Here is a 22,302-nt window from a genome sequence, read left to right on the forward strand (position 1 = left end):
TCTTAAACAGTGTCATCTACATAGAGGCTGCAGTCAAGATGTCTTCAATATCCGGAGAGGTTTCTTCTAGGGATAACAGACCTGCTGCAAGGTCTTCAAATCTGGAAAACCCATCTGCACAGCTTGCAGATTACAACTGTACTGCTGGATGAATACAACTTCAGGGAGTGGTCCGTTTCTGCAATGCTTTTTATTACTTCCCGTGATCTCACAGGTTACTTAGATGGGAACAATAAGGAACCTGAGGTTGGCAGTGCAAAGTATGCTGTGTGGCGCAAGGAGAATGCCACAGTTATGTCCTGGTTGCTTGCCTCTATGACTCCTCGGGTTGCCAGGACTGTTCATCACTTTCCTACAGCAGCCAAGATTTGGGAGAAGGTGTCTAAGACCTATGGACAGAAGAAAAACAATGCTAGAATCTACAGATTGAATCAAGACATTGCTGCCTTAAGGCAAGGGGATATGACAGTTGCAACATACTTTGCAACTCTGGAAGGTCTTTGGGAAGAACTTGACCATCACTTGATATTGGATTGGGAAAATGCCAGGGACAAGGAAAGACATGATAAGCAGATTGAAGAGAGTAGTGCTTTTAAGTTCTTGGCTGGCCTGGACCTAGTGTATGAGGGTATAAGGTCACAAATTCTAGGGAGAGATGAATTGCCCGAGTTACACCATGTTTATTATCTGGTGAGGAATGAAGAAGTCAGGAGAAAGGAGATGCAAGTTGATTCTCAGACTCAACCAATTGAACAATTTGGAGAACATTCAGCCCTGGTTTCTACTAAGGGAAATAGACATCTAGACAAGAAGCACCTCAAGTGCACTCATTGTGGTGGTGAGAGACATGTAAAAGAAAAGTGTTGGGTTTTGTATCCTCACCTGAAGCCAGCTGCATTGAGAAAGGACAAGAAGCAACAGAAGGGTCATGCGGCAAGTGGGAATCTTGTCACCAGCAACAATGGTGACAACTCACAGAATATACCAACAGTGTCTTCTTCTCCTATGGGGCAGGTTGCTGATTCCTCTGGGGCTGGTGCTTTAGGCTTTACTGCTAGTGAGGTAGAGGTCCTTAGCCGGGCATTAGCCCGTCTAAGGAACAATTCTTTTGCTTCCACCTCTCTTTCCAAATTAGGTACAGTCTTTGCCTTTAGTGCAACTAGCTCTATTGACTTACCTCTTGGATTATTGATTCCGGTGCAACTGATTACATGACACACATGTCCTCCTTATTCTCTTCGTATCATTTATTGTCTGATCAGGATAAGATGAGAGTCGCTGACGGGTCTTTCTCCACCATCTCTGGAAAGGGGGTGGTTGACCTAAGCAAGGATCTCTCTCTTAAACCAGTCCTACATGTTCCCAGTCTTACCTCAAATCTTTTGTCTGTTTCAAAACTTACTCCACCATCTCTGGAAAGGGGGTGGTTGACCTAAGCAAGGATCTCTCTCTTAAACCAGTCCTACATGTTCCCAGTCTTACCTCAAATCTTTTGTCTGTTTCAAAACTTACCAAAAATTTGAACTGTAGTATAACTTTTTTTCCTACTCATTGTGTCTTCCAGGACAGATTGACGAGGAGAACAATTGGGAGCGGTCATGAGTGTGGAGGCCTCTACTATTTTGATGCAGACTTCGGTTCAGCCTTACAAGCATTTGCTGCCAGTAGTCCAAAGAGTGTGGAGTCAATAGCTAGGGTGCATCTGTGGCATGCTAGGCTAGGTCATTTGTCTTTCTCTTCATTAGAAATGTTGTTTCCCGAATTGTTTAAGGGCATTTCAAGTCAGAGTTTAATCTGTGAAGTTTGTCAAATGTCAAAACAATGTAGAACTGTTTATCCAATTTCCAGTAATGAAATTTGAGCTCCTTTTGATTTGGTTCATTCTGATGTTTGGGGTCCTTCACCCATTGTTTCTATTGATGGCTTCCGTTACTTTATCAGCTTTATTGACCACTACTCTCGATGGACATGGATCTACCTGTTAAAAGGACGGGATGAAGTACCACGGGTAACTATGGCATTTTGCAAGATGATTGAAACACAATTTGATAAGAAGATTAAGCAATTCCGGTCAGATAATGCTGCTGAATATTTTGAAAAATCCTTGAACTTATTCATGGAAGATGCTGGCATGTTACATCAATCATCCTGTGCCAATACCCCTTAGCAGAATGGGGTTGCTGAGCGCAAGAATAGACATCTATTGGAGACAGCTCGAGCTTTACTATTCCAGCACAAAGTTCCCAAGCAATACTGGTCTCAAGTTGTACTTACTGCATCATATCTGATAAATCGGATGCCGTCTAAGGTGTTGGGTATGAAAACCCCTTTCTCTGTTTTGTGTCCCACTCTTCCAGATTTTCCTCTTCCTCCACGGGTCTTTGGCTGTATCTGTTTCATACATGTGAAGGATCCAAAGAAGACCAAGCTGGATCCTAAGGCTACAAAGGGAATATTTTTGGGGTACTTTCCTACACAAAAAGGTTACAAGTGTTATGATCCTGTCTCCAAGAGAAAGTATGTCACCAGAAATGTGGTCTTTTTTGAGTCTCAACCCTATTTTCAGTCTTCTCAGAATCCTCTTCAAGGGGAGACTAGTGAGATGGAAGAGGATTCTCATTCTCCCTCCTTTTTTGTTCCCCTATCTGTCTCGGGCCTTCCATCCTCTTCTTCTACTCCTACTTGTGGCATCCCGGGTCAACCTAGTGAGGCTCCCACTATGCCGGTTACCTCTCCTGATGTTGCAGATGTCCCTGAAGGCTCCAGGAGGCAATAGAAAGAGATACTCACATACAACAAAAGGAAAAAAGGCCCTCAACCTCATGACAGCAACCAATTGGACTCGGATCAATCTGTCTCTACAATCCAAGGTAATTCCAACTCACATACTTCTGATTTGGATCTTCCTATTGCTCTCCGTAAGCCTATTTGTTCTTGCACCACCATGCACCCCATTGCTGATTTTGTTTCTTACTCACACTTATCTCCTGCCTATCACTCTTTTGTGTCTGCTCTTTCCTCTGTACGTGTTCCTTCTAGCTACTCAGAGGTCGTGTTTGATCCAAGGTGGAAAGAAGCTATGAATGAAGAGATGAAAGCCCTAATGAAAGCAAGAACTTGGGAATTAGTGGATCTGCCAGAGGGGAAGAGCATTGTTGGGTGCAAGTGGGTGTTTACTATAAAGCACAGGGAAGACGGATCCATTGAAAGATACAAGGCCAGACTTGTGGCAAAGGGGTTCACTCAAAAAGAAGGGATTGACTACAAAGAAACATTTGCCCCAGTAGCAAAGCTCAACACAGTTCGGGTTCTACTGTCACTAGCAGCAAATCATTCATGGGAACTTCATCAGCTAGATGTGAAGAATGCCTTCCTAAATGGTGACCTTCATGAAGAGGTATTTATGGACCCTCCACTAGGCTATGACTTTGGTAGAAAGGTGTGTAAACTGAGGAAAGCATTATATGGTTTGAAGCAGTCTCCTCGTGCATGGTTTGAGAGGCTTTGTGGGGCCATGAAGAAAGTGGGGTACACTCAGAGTGGTGCAGACCATACCTTGTTCTTAAGGAGACAAGATAGCAAACTTACAACACTCATTGTCTATGTGGATGATATGGTGATTACCGGGAATGACTTGGAAGAGATAAAAAGACCGAAGGAGTTTTTAGCTTCGGAATTTGAGATCAAAGACTTGGGCCATTTGAGATATTTTCTTGGGATTAAAGTTGCTAGGTCAAGAGAGGGAATCTACATATGTCAGCGGAAGTATGTTCTTGACCTCCTAGAGGAAACAGGCATGACAGGGTGTAGGCCAGCAGATACTCCAATAGAACAGAATCATGGCCTACAGGAATCAGTAGGGGAAGACTACTGTGATAGAGAGAGATACCAAAAATTAGTAGGGAAGCTGATATACTTATCTCTCACTCGGCCAGATATTGCTTATGCTATGCATGTTGTCAGTCAATTCATGCACTCTCCAAAGGTCCCTCATATGAAAGTAGTTGAAAGGATTCTCATGTACTTAAAGACTTGCCCAGGAAAGGGAATTCTATTCAGGCAAAACAATAGAACTGAAGTTGAAGCTTATACTGATGCAGATTGGGTTGGTTCTGTTGGAGACAAAAAATCAACTTCAAGATATTGTACATTTGTGGGAGGGAACCTGGTCACATGGCGCAGTAAGAAGCAGAATGTAGTTGCCAGATCAAGTGCAGAAGCAGAATATCGAGCCATGGCTCATGGGGTTACTAAACTCCTATGGCTCAAGACCCTTCTTAATGAGCTTGGCATTAAAGCTGAGGGTCCTCTCAGATTGTATTGTGACAACAAGGCTGCCATCAACATTGCAAATAACCCTGTGCAACATGACAAGACAAAACATATTGAGATCGATCGACATTTTGTTAGAGAGAGAATAGTCTCGGGAGAACTCTGCATTCCTTATACTCCATCTGAGATGCAAATTGCAGATGTCCTGACTAAAGGGTTGGCTGCAGCAAAGTTCATGGACCTTCTTGGCAAGCTAAACATGATTGAGATCCATGCTTAGCTTGAGGGGGAGTGTTAGGTTGAAGGTTGTTTTGTATTGTTGGTTCGGCTGTTAAGAGTTCTTATTAGCTTGTATTTGAGTTTAAGTTGTTATGTATTGGGCCTATGTTAATGGGCCTAAGTCTGTTTAGTGTTTTATGTTGTCTGGGTGTCCCATCACTAATCAGGGGCGTTCCAGTCATTTCCTATAACATTGTACTATACTCTAATATAAATAATAGTACTATCGACTGGTCATGCAATTCGACATTCTCAACATCTCTTAGCTTCCTTCTCTCTTCTACTACTTTGACTACAGCATTTCAGCTTTCAAACTCCTCCCTAGGTGGCATCCATTCAACCACATATCTGTCCTTCCTAGTAGAAGTGTTAGCCATTGCTAACCAGTTTCTCCATATGTCATCAAAAGAGTATGCATCAAAGAGATTTAGAGTTTCAGCCACTGAATTACCCTTGTCATCATAAAATTCTTTAACTAGCGAGAAACTCCTTTCTTTTTCACAAAAAATTCTGGTGTTCCTTTCTTCCCAAACAGTCCACAACAAAGCTGCTCTTATGCACTTCCACACAATTCTCCCTCTCTTTGTATGCCATACAGAGGTAGACGGACTAAACAGCAGGTTAGTATCAGATGGTAGGTTCCACCTACACAAACAACATAAAGATCCAATTCCATAAAGCTGCAACAAAGGAGCAAGAGATCAATAAGTAGTGATAGTAAAGAGAGTAAATAAAATTGGAAGCCGGCTCTTTCTTATAAAGGAAAAGAGAGTAAAGAGAGGAAAAAAGGTCATTAAGAGGTTGGTTGCCTACCCAAGTGTCTTCCCAAAAAAGAACATTGTTTCTAGAATTAACATTGTACCTGACCAAATTGAGAAAGAAAAAGGGGAAGGATTCTGTGTATAGCCTTCTAGGGTGTTGCAAGGGTCGTCCGTTGAGATACCCTGGCATCCCAACCGTTTTGCAAACTGTTGGAAAGTAGAAGATTGACTGATTTTTTTTTTTTTGGATCAATAACATCATCTTCATTAAATTAAGAGAAAAGAGGGAAAAGTATACAAAGGGGGAGATAAAATAACTTAGCTCCCCAAAAACAGAAAACACAGGGAATGCAAAGAAAAAAATTAAAAACTGGCCCAAAAAACAGCCTCCCTATTCACTCCTTGATTGGCCAACCCATCCGCAAATGAGTTAGCACTCCTCTTCACCCAGTTGTACTGAATCTCAATATCCTTACCCAGCCATAAGAACTGTTTTTTTTCATTGTTATAGTTCCACAAACCACTGTCATCTATCTTCAACCAATTAACCACCACCTTCGAATCACCTTCTAGAATTAAGCGGCTAATATTTAATTATTTTGCTCTTCGAATTCCTTCAAGCGCTGCAAGGATCTCAGCCCTAGGAGAGTCACCTTCTCCAATAGGGCCAGAGAATAAAGCAGTAACAATCCCTTCCTCATTCCTGAAGACTCCTCCAATCCCAGAGGGCCCTGGATTCCTTACACTGCTTCCATCAAAATTCAGCTTTATAAAGCCGGAGGGGGGAGGGGACCAGAACAGACAAAGAGTCTTCTTGCATCTAGCAGTGGAAGCAATCTCTTTCCAGTTTCTTAGCAAGTCATCCATAGGAAAATCTGAAAACAACTCCAAAGATTTTAGCCAGTGGGCAGCTCTTAAAAGGATTTGATCTAACAAATCTTCCATTGTTCTTTCCTTGTCAGAAAAAATGCGTGAGTTTCTTTCTTCCCACAAAGACCAGCATACCGCTGCCCTAATACACCTCCACATAGTCTTCCCTCGCTTCTTAGGCCAACTGAAAAAAGAAGGAGAAAACAAACCTTAGACAGTCTCCGGAAGATACCAAGAACACCCAAAACGGGAGAAAACCCACTCCCAAACAGTTTTAGCAACCTTACAAGAGACCATGAGGTGGTAGCCAGATTCCCCGTCAGCTTTACAAAGAGCACATCTATTAGGAAGTAGACAATAGTTGGGTCTCTTTCTCTAAAGTAAGTCTAAAGTGTTTATTCTTTCTAGGAAACTTTCCCATCAAAAAAAACCAACCTGAGGAGGAATAGGCCTGACTCTCTGATTGATTCTCCATAATTTTAGGTCCATCAGTTTAGGAAACATACATAAGTTAGTTTCCTAGAATCATGGGATATCCTAGAATCATGGGATATTAATTGGAGAATCCCACTGATATAGAAATTAGTTTTCTAGGAAAGGTTAGTTTCCTATTTTATCACCCTGTAAGTTAGCTCTGTAATTCTATATAAAGTTGTGTATATGCTCCTTCCAAGACAATACAATCAATTCATTTTTTCTCTCAAATTCTCACATGGTATCAAAGCTGGTCATGACCTAATCTACACATAGTATCTCTTCGGTCATCTCTGCTGCTGCTGGTTCAAGAACTCTCTAACAGTATTTGGGAGGTTCTTGAGTGTCCTTGATTCTTCTTCGAGATCGGCTACAAATCTGAACTCTACATTTTTTTCTTCTTCTGGACTGTTGCGCCATCAGATTCATCCTTTTTCTTGGATCTTTTTGTAGAGACATCGGATCAGTCTGAAATCTTAGATCTGGTGTTGCCCAGAGCAGATTTACTGAATCCCTTTGGTTTGGTTTGGATCAGTTTTGATTTTGAGAGGTTTCGATCCACTCTTCAGTTTGACGGAGCATTACAGTTACCTTTTTTTGGACATTGGCTGAAAGATTCTTTAGGCCTTCATTGCCAACCCTTACTAAATTTTTCAGACCTTCATTGTCTGTTTTTCTCTCTTTCTTGAAGCCCGCCCAATATGTCAGAAGCCACCGTATCAAATACCACTGCACAATCGGAAGAAGTTTCCTCCCATCAAGCATCTGGCGACCTGCAAAACATTCAGGCAGCATATAGGTTGAATGGGAAAAATTATTTGAAGTGGTCTCAGTTTGTTCGAACATATTTAAAGGGAAAAGGAAAGCTTATCCATCTTTTAGGGACGGGACCGAAGGAAGGAGATCCAAGATTTGATGCATGGGACGAAGCTGACTCCATGATCACGTCATGGTTATGGAATTCAATGAACCCTGAAATCAGCGACACGTGTATGTTTTTATCCACGGCTAAAGAGATCTGGGATGTCGTCCGACAAGCATATTCAAAGGCACGTGATGCAGCACAAGTGTACGAAATTAAAGTCAAGACTGGAGCGACTAAACAAGGCAGCAAGACAGTTACCGAGTACGCAAATTTACTGCAGAACCTGTGGCAAGAACTCGATCATTATCGGTGCATTGAGACTAAATGTGCATCGGATGCAACAATCCTAAAGAGTTTTATCGAAAAAGATCGCATTTCTGACTTTCTTGCAGGACTCAACGCAGAATTTGATCAAGTTAGGGTCCAGATTCTCGGCAAAGAAGAGGTACCATTCTCTAAATGAGACTTTCTCTGATTCGTGCTGAAGAAAGCCATAGGGGGGGGGGGTTATGCTTGAACCCCAAGTACTAGAAGTTTCAGCCATGGCTACAAGGATGGAACAACCGAAAATACTGGAAGGAATGAAGACAAATTTGCCCTCTGCACGGGACAACAAGGAGTCTCTTTGGTGTACCTATTGCAAGAAACCAAGGCACACCAAAGATAAGTGTTGGAAGCTGAATGGTAAACCATCAAACAAGGAATGGGGCTACCGAGGAGGACAACAGAAGAGTCGAAATCAAGCTAACTTCACCACGAATCAGCCGAGCCAAGAAAAGCCTCCAGACAAAACCAAGTTCAATAAGGAGGAGATTGAAAAGTTAAGGGGGCTTCTAGGGTCGTTGGAGAAACCTAGTGGTCCAGGCTCTCTTGCAATCTCAGGTAAGTTTTCTATTCCTCACGGACTAAATGTCTCAGATGAACCTATTAGGGATTTATGGGTTATTGACTCAGGAACCACAAATCACATGACTCACTCCTCACTACATTTTAGCACTTATACCCCCTGCCCAAGCAATCGAAAAATAGCCATTGCAGACGGTTCCCTTACTACCGTAGCTGGCCTTGGGGATATCCATATTAATCCATAACTTAACACTTAAAATGTCCTTCATGTTCCCAAATTGTCCACTAACCTGATATCCATCCAAAAACTCACCCATGACATGAACTGTAATGTGCTTTTCTATCCTTCTTACTGTATATTTCAGGACCAGGATTCGGGGAAGAGGATTGGACTTGCTAAGGAGAAGAATGGACTCTACTATCTTGAAGAATCATGCAAGTCAAGTATTGTCCAGGATAAGTTATCTCTGTCATTCCTTTCATCATCCAACAAAAACACCATTTGGCTTCATCACTTTAGACTAGGGCATCCATCTTTTGGAATTCTGAAAACTATGTTTTCTTCCTTGTTTAAAGGATTGAGTGTTGAATATTTTCATTGTGATGTGTGTGAATTTGCAAAACACAAGCGTGTGCCCTTTCCAATCAGTAACAAGAGAAGTTCAGTCCCATTCTTTTTGATCCATAGTGATATATGGGGGCCCTCCACAGTTCCAAATGTGTCTGGCTCACGATGGTTCGTCTCGTTTATTGATGATTGCACTAGGGTCTCTTGGATCTTTCTTCTTAAATCTAAATCAGATGTAAGTAGTGTACTCCTAAATTTCCATAACATTATTCAAAATCAGTTTGGGGTCAGAATCAAAAGATTTAGATCGGATAATGCACGGGATTATTTCAACCAAACTTTATCCCCATATTTTATAAAAAGAAGGGATTATCCATGAATCCTCCTGCATTAATACTCCACAACAAAATGGAGTAGCAGAAAGGAAGAATGGTCATCTACTAGCTATAACCCGAGCCTTACTTTTCCACCAGCATGTTCCAAAAACCTATTAGGGGGAAGCTGTGCTTACAACCACATACATTATAAATTGATTACCTTCGAGGGTGTTGGGATTTAAAACACCAATGGAAACACTTTCTCAATTTTATCCCGATCTACGTACAACAAATAATCTCACCCCAAGAATCTTTGGATGCACTGCTTTTGTCCATATCCATAGCCATAATAGAGGGAAGTTAGATCCAAGAGCCATCAAGTGTATTTTTGTCGGTTATTCATCCACCCAAAAGGGTTATAAGTGTTACCATCCACCTACCAAAAAATTGTCTCTATTGATGTCACTTTTGAAGAAAAAACACCATATTTCACTCAACCTTATCTTTAGGAAGAGTCCTTGTCATTCATTGAAGATAAGGACAGAGATTTGTTCCTGCTTGGTCTACCAACAGTTTCTCAACACCCAAACTCAACATCTATACCAGTTCAATCCGTATCTGCACCTATCGAACCACCTCAAACCAAACCAACTTCTTCACCCATTCATACCAGACCCATGATAGAGAATGATGGACTCTGTGACTCTATGAGATTGCAGGTATATTCAAGAAGAAGAGACCAGGATCCTAATCTTGTGCAGGTTCAAGATTCAACTCCTAATCCTGAGAATGAGGTAAATACAGTTCTAGAAATTTCTTCTGAATTAGCATCTGACCAAGATCTTCCTATTGCCCTTAGGAAAGGCACAAGAGAATGCACTAAACATCCCTTATATCCCTTAGCAAATTTTGTGTCCTTTAAAAAATTCTCACCATCACATAGGAGTTTCCTAGTTAGTCTGAACACCATTCATATTCCTAATACTTTATCTGAGGCATTATCTAATGAGAAATGGAAAGATGCTATGAGAGGAGATGCAGGCTAGATAAGAATCAAACATGGGAAATTGTTGACCTACCACCAGGAAAGAAACCCATGGGTTGCAAGTGGGTTTTCACAGTAAAGTACAAGTCAAATGGCTCTCTAGAAAGATACAAGGCAAGACTCGTGGCAAAGGGATATACACAAACCTATGGTGTTGACTATCAGGAAACATTCGCTCCAGTGGCTAAGATGAATACGGTAAGAATTTTGTTGTCACTAGCAGCTAACTTCGATTGGTACTTGGAGCAATTTGATGTAAAGAATGTGTGGTAAATTATAGAGGGAGAAAAGAAGAAAATTTTCTTTATTGATGATTAAAACATATTGAGCATACAACTTAAATAAGAAAAGATGGGAAAGGCAAACCCCTAGAATCTCTCACAATCAGGGATAGACTAAATCTTTCCCTTAATCCTAGGATATGACTTTCCTAAATTTATTCAAATCTCTTAATCAATCAAATCATATATTTCTTAATTTGCTGCAAATCCTATCTTTCTTAATTTGCCGACAGAATGCTTTTCTTCACGGTAATTTAGAGGAAGAGATATACATGGATATTCCTCCGGGCTTCAAAGGAAATCTAAAAGGAAATAAAGTTTGCAGGTTGAAGAAAGCACTATATGGTTTCAAGCAATCACCTAGGGCGTGGTTTGGAAGATTTACTAAAGTTATGCTTGCCATCGGATACAAACAAAGTCAGGGAGATCATACACTCTTTATAAAGCATTTGGATGCAAGGGGAGTCACGGCTCTTCTGGTATATGTCGATGACATAATTGTGACAGGAAATGATGAAAAGGAGAAGGAAGCCTTGAGAAGATGCCTAGTCAGAGAATTCGAAATAAAAGAACTTGGGAGATTGAAGTATTTTCTAGGGATTGAAGTTGCTCATTCCAGAGAAGGCATCTTTATCTCACAATAGAAATATGTAACAGATCTTTTAAGAGAGATAGGAAAGTTAGCATGCAAACCATCCTCCACACCGATTGAGCCAAATCACAAATTGGGAGAAGCAAATGAAGATCCAGCTGTGAATAGGGAAATGTACCAAAGATTAGCAGGAAAACTTATATATCTTGCCCACACAAGGCTAAACATAGCATATGTCGTGAGCGTGGTTAGCCAGTTTATGCACAACCCGAAAGAGGTTCAACAGTAGGCAGTCTATAGGATACTACATTACCTAAAGGCTAATCCTGGCAAAGGAATCTTGTTTAAAAGAAATACTGGATTAGCCCTAGAGGCATACACCGATGCAGATTATGCAGGCTCTCCCGTGGATAGGCGGTCCACTACAGGTTACTATACGTTCCTTGGAGGAAATCTTGTGACATGGAGGAGTAAGAAGAAGAATGTGGTAGCTAGATCAAGTGTAGAGGCAGAATTCAGGGCAATGGCTCAGGGAGTATGTGAATTACTATTGCTCAAGATAATTTTGGAAGACCTAAAGATTAGATGGGAAGGTCCAATGAGATTATTCTGCAACAACAAGCCAATTATTAACATTGCTCACAATCCTGTCCAACATGACAGGACAAAGCACATTGAGATAGATAGGCATTTCATAAAGGAAAAGCTGGATAGCGGATTAATTTGCACTCCATACGTCTCAACGAATGGTCAACTGGCAGATGTGCTTTCAAAAGGGCTTTGCAGTGTGGCATTCCAAGGACTTATCTCCAAGCTGGGAATGAAAGATGCATATTCACCAGCTTGAGGGGGAGTGTTGGAAAGTAGAAGATTGACTCTCTGATTGATTCTCCAATTTTAGGTCCATCAGTTTAGGAATCATACATAAGTTAGTTTCCTAGAATCATGGGATATTAATTGGAGAATCCCACTGATATAGAAATTAGTTTTCTAGGAAAAGTTAGTTTCCTATTTTATCGCCCTGTAAGTTAGCTCTGTAATTCTATATAAAGCTATGTATATGCTCCTTCCAAGACAATACAATCAATTCATTTTTTCTCTCAAATTCTCACACGAACAACCATGAATACTATTCACCACCTTGTGCCACAACCTCTCTCTCTCCAACGGCCATCTCCAAAGCCACTTCCCTAATAAAGCTTTGTTCTTAAGAACTAGGTTACCTATTCCTAATCCCCCTTCTTCCTTAGTTCTGTTGACTATCTCCCACCTAATCAGATGATCCTTCTTCTCTTCCCTTGGCTCCCACAAGAAGTCCCTCATCACCTTTTCTAGCTTCTTAGATTCCCTTGAAGGTATTCTGAACACCGAGAGAAAATAAACCAGAACACTGGCAAGAGTCACTCTAATCAAGGTCACTCTACCCCCTATCGAAATGTAACTTTTCTTCCGAGAAGCCAACCTCTTTTTGAACTTTTCCACAATTGGATACCAAAACCAACATTCTTTTGGGTTAGCTCCTAATGGAATACCCAAGTAGGTTAAAGGCCAATCAAACATAGAACACTATAGACAATCTGCTATAGCCTTTGTCTCCCAACCTTCCAAATTGATTCCAACAACACAATTTGTCAAAGTTAACTATCAGGTTTGAAGCAGACTCAAGGGATTTAATAAGATCTTTCAGGTTTCTCACTCTCCCCAAGTCTCCCCCTTCACAAAAAATGATAATATCATTAGCAAACTGAAGATGAGTCACCAGGACATTATTCTTGCCTATCCTCCACCCACTTATCAGCCCTTTCCTATCTTCTTTAGAAATCATTCTACTAAACACATCTACCACAAGTGTGAACAAGAAAGGTGAAAGAGGATCTCCTTGCCTAAGTCCTCTACATGCTGGGAAAAAATTCCTTGACCCCCATTAACTAGAACTGAAAATTGACAAGAGGTTATGCATCCACTCACCCACCTCCACCATCTATCCCCAAATCCACATTTTCTTAACACTTCTAATAGAAAATTCCAACCCATTGAGTCATAGGCCTTCTCAATGTCCAACTTACAAATGAAACCTTGATTGTCTGAGCTCTTCATTTCCTTCACACATTCATTTGCTATAAGAATCAGGTCTACAATCTGCTTATCTTGTACAAAAGCTCCTTGGGCTTGAGTAATGAGAGAGGGAAGGACCTTTTTAATCCTTAAAGAAAGCACTTTTGCTACAATCTTATAGACACTAGTCACCAAACTAATTGGCCTAAAATTTTTAGGGTGTTTGGCATCTAATCTCTTTGGGATGAGAGCTAAGAATGTGCCATTAACTCCACGACTAATCACATGGTTGTTTTCAAACTCCCTAAAAACCTCAAACAAATCTTCTTTGATAGTGTCCCAACACTCTTGATAGAAAGCCATAGTAAAATCATCTGGTCCAAGAGCCTTTGACATGTCCATAGAGAAAACACCTTGGTCAATCCAGATCTCCTCTTCAAATTTCCTTTCCAGCCAACCCGTCTCAACGGCATAGACTTGGCCAATCCGGATCTTCCACTCTCACCCGTCTCTCCAAGGGCCTACTCGAAATGGATTTGAAGTGAGTTGCAAAGCAATTGGCTATATCCTCTTGGGACTCAATTTCCACTCCTTCAACCTCAAGCTTGGCCACAAAATTTTCTCTCCTTCTCCCATTAGCCATACCATGAAAGAACTTGGTATTCCCATCCCCTTCTTTGATCCATTTATGCTTAGATTTTTGCCTCCAAGATATCTCCTCCCTAACCAGGACCTCTTCCAAATCTTTCAACTTCCATCTCAATTCTCTTTCTTGTGCACTCATGATCCTTTAATACTCCTTTGATTCTAAATCCTCAATTTGGGCTGACAATCTGGCTTTTAGCTCTTCCAATCTACCAAATTCCTCCCTATTCTAATCTTAATTTTGGATCTCAGACTTCTTAATTTCTTGTGGAATCTAATCCCTTTCCACTTCACTCTCCTAATCTCTTATCTCCACCACTCCTCAACTTTATGCACAAAATCCGGGTGTGTCAACCACATGTTCTTGAACCTAAAGGGTTTAGGTCCAAGCCCAAAAGTCTCTTGGCCTAGCTCTATAGGACAGTGATCTGAGGTAACTCTAGGCAGAGAGCTTTAGCCACCAAACCCCTCCAGTGTGCTTCCCAGCTTTCATTGAATAGGAATCTATCTAGTTTTGAACAAGATGGTTTCTCCTAGAAATTAGACCAAGTGAAGTTGGCCTGTAGCATAGGGATCTCTTTCAAATTACAACTATTGATAAATTCATTGAACCTCCTCATGTTAGTTGTGATAGATTGTTGGGGATTGTTTGACTCATTTAGAAATCTTATTACGTTGAAGTCTCCACCCAAGCACCAAGGGCCTTCCCATAATCCTTGAATTCCATAGAGCTCTTCCCATAGTTCATTTCGCTCTCTATAATTATTCGGCCCATAACATTGGTTAACACCCACATGAAACCATCCTCCACCATCCTGAACTTTGTCTGTAAAAAAATAAAATCTGTACATCAAGGATCAAATTAATAAAAAATGACTTTAAAGATAAAAAATATGAGAAGAGAAAAATAAAGACAAGTTACAAAAAAGGAAGGAGTAAAAAGAATTATATCAATGTCTGATGAGACAAGAGAAACTATATCTATAGCAGGAAGGAGCAATTGCCTGACTGTATAGGCTGGTTTCTGTGTCATCCAACCTCTTCCTCTTGTAGAACAGTCGTTACCTCTCCCTTTTCCCCTCTTCCTTCTTAATAAAGTCTTGCAGTCTATCTGGAAGTCTCTATATGGCTATACCAACAAAAGCTTCACTGTTTTCTTTCTCCCCACTAGCTATAGATTCTACTGTTCGTTCCTTACCCCTTCTCCTGCATAAGATGCAGGTCATTCTCCTTGTGTATTTGTTCAAGCTGCTCCTTCTCATCTAACATAGCGCAAAAGATTGCTTGACTGAAGAGTCATCCCCAAGAAAAAGATCTCAGTTTCTTGCTAATTGTCACTTTAAGGTATCAGATACCTCTTCAACTATGTCAGTTCTTCTCAGCTATCAAGGTTAGCATTTATCTAGGCCTGAGAACCCACATCAGAAATAATGCCCTGCTCTCTTGAAAGTACAAGATGAGGCTGCCCTTCCAAATCCTTAGCAATGGTGTGCATCACCATGTCAAGAACTTGTGTCACAAATGAAGAGTGGATGGAAAAAGGAGCTTTGTTGTTGGGGCTTTCGTGCCAAAACTTGCACCATGAGTAGAGGATGGAAAAGAGAACATGTGCAACCCTTTTAGGCCCCCACCCATGTAGTGATATGTAAGATTCCTGTTTCATTTAGGTTTATCCTTTAAATGCTCACTTTTTGGCATAATTCAACTCACAAAGCCTTGTTCCAACTTTTTGGGATTGGGTAAAGAACCCTGTTTAACCATTCCACTCAATGAAGGGTCATATCTTTTTGTTGTGAATCTTCAGGTTTTCTCACTGCTTCAAGTCAACTCCTTTAATTTCTTTCCCATAGGTCTTTTAGAACGTAGGGGCCATTACTTGGTTAATGGTAAAATCTCAGGCTGGAAAGCATGAGAACAGCCACTTTGTGCAAAAAATGCCAATGGTTAGGACCATATCCAGTCTACCCCTCCCAAGACCCCAGATAGCTGGATCGACATTGGTAGTGGCCTTTTTATAGGTCTTTTAGGGCTCTTTTTCTTCCCTGGTTAAACTGTTCAATCCACAATATATCCAGCTTTCTGGTTTGACCATCTGGGTTTAAACATTGCTTAATATCCCACTAGCCCACGAAGTTAACTACAGATGTTTTACCTAAGGTACAACTCTGCTTAATGAAAAGACTACCACCACTTAATATCCCATTAGCCCACAAAATTAACTACAGATGTTTTTACATGAGATATAACACAGCATAATACAAAGACTACCATTACATCTTCACAGAATACAAGGTATATGATATAGCCATATTACATTTAGTGAACTCAGCACTTTAAATAAGAAAGAGATGAAGTTTCAGTTACATGGTTCTAGACATAGGCTGTGAAATAGGAATCAGAATCCCCCCCCCCTACTCTTTCATCCTAAACTCTAGGTTATGATGAATCCTTGGTTAGTTGTTCCTTACATGAATTTTCATCTCTATATTTTAGCCCAAAAAAATATCAATATCATCAATGGACCTCTTTGTTTGCACTAGTATGTAGAGAAAAGTACTTACTGATTTGACCAGTCAAACTTCAAAACCTTATATCAGTCTTCACCTCTGGATGTTGACTTATATAAGGTCATCCTTTTAACCATATTATAGAGTGGTGGGCAAGTTGAACCAAATATTGGAGTGCCAAATTTGAAAATCTCAAAGATTTGGAGCGTACTGTGTGTTTGTCCATAGAGGGAGAAAGCTAAGAGAAAAGGATGGGGTGCCAGGTTTGGGGCTATTTTTACATTAACCGGCTAGAAATGTGCTAAAATGCTGGAATTAGTCCCCTAAAGTTAAGGTTTCCTTAGCCAACATGTGAAATCATTTCAACTTATGTCCATACTGTGTACAGAAGAATTAACTCAGTTGTGCTTTTCTGCTGTCACAGGTAAAACAAAAGAACCTCTGAGTTTTGCAACAAGGTTGCAAATTGCATTGGGTTCAGCCAAGGGCATTCTCTACCTCCATACAGAAGCAGATCCACCAATATTTCATAGAGATATCAAAGCCAGCAACATATTATTAGACTCCAAATTTACTGCCAAGGTTGCTGATTTTGGTCTTTCACGACTTGCCCCAGCTCCAGATATTGAAGGAATTGTGCCTGGTCATGTATCCACAGTTGTAAAGGGAACTCCGGTAGGCATGGTTACCCAATTATAACAGTCATCTAATTCACCCTTTAACTTGCTTTGGTGCCGCTGACATTTTACCATCATCATTATGAGCATTTAGAAGTTTAGTCAGACCTAAGAACTGATTTTCCTCTTTTATTTCAATTCTATGAACTAGCAAACAATTTATGCATTTCATAAAGGTTGCCAAAAGTGATCATCAAAGGACTAGCATAAACTTTAGAGTAAAATTTCTGTTTTGACCCACTGAAAAAGTAGATTTATGTGGTTCTAACCAACTATTGTAAAAGGGGGCATAAGTTAACTGTAACAAAACCTTTCTGGTCTATAGAAAGTCATTCTTTGAGATACTATTTCCTCTTTAATATTAGTTCAGTGACAGTAGCCCTACCCTTGCATCATTGCAGGTAATATTATATTTAAGTCCTCTGAAATACCTCTTCAAAAATATTTTAGTTAAGCTTTTGAGTGATATCTTGTTACCTGTTGTACTCTTTTTTCAGTCTAATAAATTTCTTTTTATTTACAACCAAATTATATATAAACTGAATTGACCTCGCTTTTCAAGTTCACCTTTCTGCATTAGTGACATTCTTTTATATGCTTATGATTGCACTGATAATCAAACCACATCCAGAAGGAGACCTTTCTGCCACTATGGTTCAATTCCCTAGTCTTGATCTTTGCATCCTACTCTCAAGGGAAAAAATTAAAAATAAAAAATCTGGGGCAAATTGATTCCTTCAGGGCAGAGCAAGAGCTGGACTGAATCTTCTTTTGAGAATGGAAAAATCTATGCCATATGGAAAGTAAAAAATAAGATTGAATATTAAGCTTCTCAAACATGGAGAAGCTAAAATAAGTACTTAAACTTAGTTTCACTGAATAAATGATGTTTAATGAACCTTGTGTGCATTTTTGCAGGGCTACCTTGACCCAGAATATTTCTTGACCCATAAATTGACAGATAAAAGTGATGTTTATAGCCTCGGAGTTGTTTTCCTAGAGCTCTTGACGGGGATGCAGCCAATTTCTCATGGCAAAAACATTGTTCGAGAGGTATCACCTTATACTACCTCTTCGAGAGTTAAATTAGGATGTTATACAGTAGCCATACAGATGTTTGGCCCATATTTTCAAGAACCGCCACACTGTGAACTCATCCATGAGATTTCATGGTCAAAGTCAAAATTGGCAGACAGAACATTTAATGCTTAGGATTTATGTTGTTATCTAGGTTTCTCTTTACAGAGAGAAGTAAATGAAGTGGTTTTGACTGACTTATAATGCTTGTTTTGATATGGCTTATAGTGCTGATTTCTCTAATTCGAGGCCATTGAATTGTTGGCCCTAGTTAGAGATGTAAATAACCCAACTTTGGCTCAGATCGACCCTAAGGGACTACTGAATTGGATCCGTGCGGACCCGTGAATAACATCCCTATACTCAATCGAGGCCATTTTTTGGCAAATATTCCATTGTTATTGTGTCAATGGTTCTGCTTTGGCCCAGAAACAAGTGGCCCAAAACTCAGACTGGGGGTTGATCCGGTTGATCCTACCAGGCTACCTGTAGAAGAGTGTATAGGCCTGACATGATCTGAAGAGTATGCCAGTCCTGTTCAACCAATTGATGTCAAATGATCTTAAAAAAATAAAGTAGATTTACATTTCAGGTTTGGTTCAGCAGTTGACTGAGTGGATTGAATGGTCTGCACGTTTAAATAGCCAGGTGGGCAAGTCAAATGTAGTTTTGATGCTGCTCCGAGTCTTAAAACACCATTTATGACCTTGTTGTAAAACATCAGAGTATCCCATTTTGGGGACCATTATTTGGTTGGATGGTAAAATCTCTGGCTGACAGGTATGAAAGCAGGGGTTCGAGTCTGAGAGCAGCCGCTTCAGGCTTCAGCTAACAATACCAGAGATCAGATCCATGTTCATTCTACCCCAGCCATGACCCCAAATGGCCAGAGCTATATAACCTGGAAATGGCCATACTACTGACTTTCTCTATGCATGTGTTAAATGAAAATGAAAAAAGTTGATCATTTTATGCTTGCATCATGTATAGTTTTTGAATACGACATTAAGGTTTGCTTTTCGTTGTTCAATCTCAGGTCAGCATGGCATATCAATCGGGTATGATCTTATCGGTTGTAGATGGACGCATGGGATCTTATCCTTCTGAGTGCATCGAGAAGTTTTTAACTTTGGCCCTTAAGTGTTGCCAAGATGAGACCGAATCTCGACCTTCAATGGCGGATGTGGTTAGAGAACTTGAGAACATGTTGCGCAAGATGCCAGACGCAGACAAAACGCCAACAGAACCTGCAGTTTCCAATCCTCTAAAGGCAGCGACTCCACCGTTTTCATCCTCGTCAATGAAGAACACATACGTGTCATCAGATGTCTCCGGTAGTGACCTTGTCAGTGGAGTTATCCCTTCCATTACGCCTAGATGATGGAAGTGGTTGTCGTATTTACTTTTATTTGATTACAAGTCCTCCCCTACTATGTGATTGCGTTTTAACGTACTACTACATTGAGGGTAGAATTGTAATTTTACAATTATGTGGGGAAAATCAATGAATATAGTAATAAACAACATGGCATCTAATGTATTATTTACTTAAAGTGTGATTTTCGAAGAGAACCAATATACTATACTAATAATCTTGAATTAGTTGGGCTAAACTGTCCTATGAGAAATCAAAATGCAACTAATTGCCTTGTGCATGCTACTTATTTTATAGGGTAATTAGATTTGTAGAATTTACAACTAAGTCAACCTCACTCCAATAGGGTTTCAAATGGATCGAATTTAATATACCTAGATCCAAATTTGATTTTTAACGGTTGGATTCAAATTGAACTTTAGATGTTGGATTTGTGTTAACTTTTGATAGAATCAAATTTGGATTGCAATTAGATACTGAATGGTATTTATAAATTAAAATACAGCATTTGTATGAATAGAAAACGATTTGTATGTAACTTTTTTTTGGTAGAAAGAATTTGTCTGAAACTTGAATATGATTCTTTAGTAAAAATATAGCATAAACCAACGTAAAGTTTAGGATGAAACTTTTGTCTTCACAGTGACCATTAAACTTCATCGGTAGCAAATTGCTTCTCTTCACCTCTTTCTGTCACAGATGATCATGGTTTAATGCAATTTTATGTAGACGCATCAACGAATTTCTGCAAGTATGTGGAAAGAGAAAAAGTACTTTTGTGCTTGGACAACAAAAAAAAATAAAGAGAGAGAGAGAGATTTGAAGTTTGGTTAAAAATGCTTTTAGAAGTAGATTCCTTAAAAGCAAAAACAAATCTGCAACAAACAACAAAAAGTCATTCTGAATTACTCAATACTATAACCACACACTCTTGACAAAATATGATTTTCACAAAATACAGAAAGGTATAAATGTATGCGGCCTTACCACATGTGATATAATCACAATAAGATGCACACATGGCAAAATGTATACCATGTTTGCAAATAAATGTGGTTTTTCCAATTTGGTCTTTGAAGCAGATTGTCTTTACTTGATACCACATTTCGCTGCCCTTCCTACTAACTCAATGACATAGTGACAATTGTCTCATCTTTGTGCGATTTTTTATTACGTGCAACAATTTTTACATGAAAATCCACTTTCATCACCTTCCACCTTGAAATGAAAACACAGTGGTGGCAACCAGAGTTCATTTTCCCTCTGAAGTCCCTCCCTTCTCTTATCCTCTCTCTCTCTCTCTCAACAGTGAAACATGTTATTTCAAATAAAATGGTCCTTTGAGCATATAGAGATGCTCTAAGAACCAATTTAGGCATGGACCAACAGAGACATGAAGTAGCTTTGTTTATGGGAAGATAGATAGGAGATTGGGGGAGAGAGGTGTAGGAAATAGAGAGAAGAGTGGGACGAAGATAAGAGAGAGTGAGTGAGAGTAGGGGCTTTTAAATAAGGGGCAATTTGGTCCCAATAAAGACTTTTTTCTTCCCACTATTTGCTTTTACAATTTACTTTGAAATGTATTTGATTTTGCCAATTCAACAAACTTTGTTATTTTTTTTATGCAAAAAAAACCCAATACTAAAACATCTCCTCATTTTTTCAAAATGGACTTAAACCTCCCTTAGCGGAGAAAACCTCCCATCCTTTAATTCTCTGTCCGTGTCTATTAGAATGTGACATCATGTGCACTTTATTTTTTTAATTCCATTTTTGCCCTCTATTACCTCTTTGTATATTTGGTTGTCTTATGTGGAAAAAAAAAAAAAAAAAAAAAACCTCCCTTACCAAGTAAAGGCAATCTTGAATAGATTTTGGTTGTCGGCGTCCAACTCACCATTACAATGGCGTTTCAAAGTGTTATGCAACAAAAACCAAACCCAAAGCCATCAATCGTAAGACGAAGAAAAAGTGGAGGTGCATTTCATCCATTTGAGAGGAAGCCATCAGTCTTTGCAATGACAACACCATTTACTACTAAAACCATCAACAACGACAACATAAGAGATGAAAAGGGACAGTCACACAAGAAGCCCAAGGATTAATGAATGTTGGAGCAAAATTGATGCTTCTTGAAGTAACAATATTTTTATAACAAAAGATTGCTTAACAGAAAATTAAAGCACCATTATTTTTTTATTTGATCACAAGATGAACATTGGTTTTCAGAGAGAAGAAAAATGCCATTGTGAGATGTTACCAGTGCTCCATTGGCAACAATTGGATACAACGGTTATATGAACAACAGTCATATTCACTGTTCCAAGGTTGAAGATGATGTCTCTTTTTTTCTTTGAATTAATTACATATCAATGTAATCCCAAAAATAACTTGAAGTATATTAGTCATTTGCTTTCTTTGTTAGATATAATGATTTAAAAAATTAAGTGGGGAGTTCTAAGTCCAATTTAAGAAGTGAGGATATTTCATTATTCAGTGATCAAGGGAGGTTTAAGTCTTTTACCCTATTTGTTATTATTAGTCAATATTTGTCAAATGGACAATTTAATAATTTTATGGGTAAATTATTGAAACCTCTCCTAAAATTTTTTATTATTGTTGAGACCTCCCCTGAAGTTTGGTAATTGTAATCACCTTTCCTAAACTTTATGACATAGTTGCAAGTAAACCCCTTTTATTAGAATCTTCAAATAAGAGGCATGAAAATGTCCAAAATACCAATGCAGTTATTATTCAAATTAGTTTCTACTAAAAAACAATACAAATTTTATAAAC

General features: G+C 39.4%; 1 protein-coding gene across 2 annotated transcripts in view; it reads left to right on the forward strand.

Moving 5' to 3' along the window:
* Window positions 1-19,707, forward strand: part of LOC104612976 (putative LRR receptor-like serine/threonine-protein kinase At1g06840) — a 69,723-nt gene extending 50,016 nt beyond the window's left edge. For both annotated transcript variants that reach the window (XM_010280650.3, XM_088887287.1), the window contains 3 exons: window positions 16,802-17,052; window positions 17,973-18,107; window positions 19,168-19,707. In XM_010280650.3, coding sequence (XP_010278952.1) covers window positions 16,802-17,052; window positions 17,973-18,107; window positions 19,168-19,512 — 731 coding nt within the window. In that variant the 3' untranslated portion in view covers window positions 19,513-19,707. The remainder of the gene's footprint in view (window positions 1-16,801; window positions 17,053-17,972; window positions 18,108-19,167) is intronic.
* Window positions 19,708-22,302: the final 2,595 nt, after the last annotated feature.

The sequence above is a fragment of the Nelumbo nucifera genome, chromosome 5, assembly GCF_055504915.1.
Source record: "Nelumbo nucifera cultivar China Antique chromosome 5, China Antique-T2T, whole genome shotgun sequence".
Lineage (NCBI taxonomy): Eukaryota > Viridiplantae > Streptophyta > Magnoliopsida > Proteales > Nelumbonaceae > Nelumbo > Nelumbo nucifera.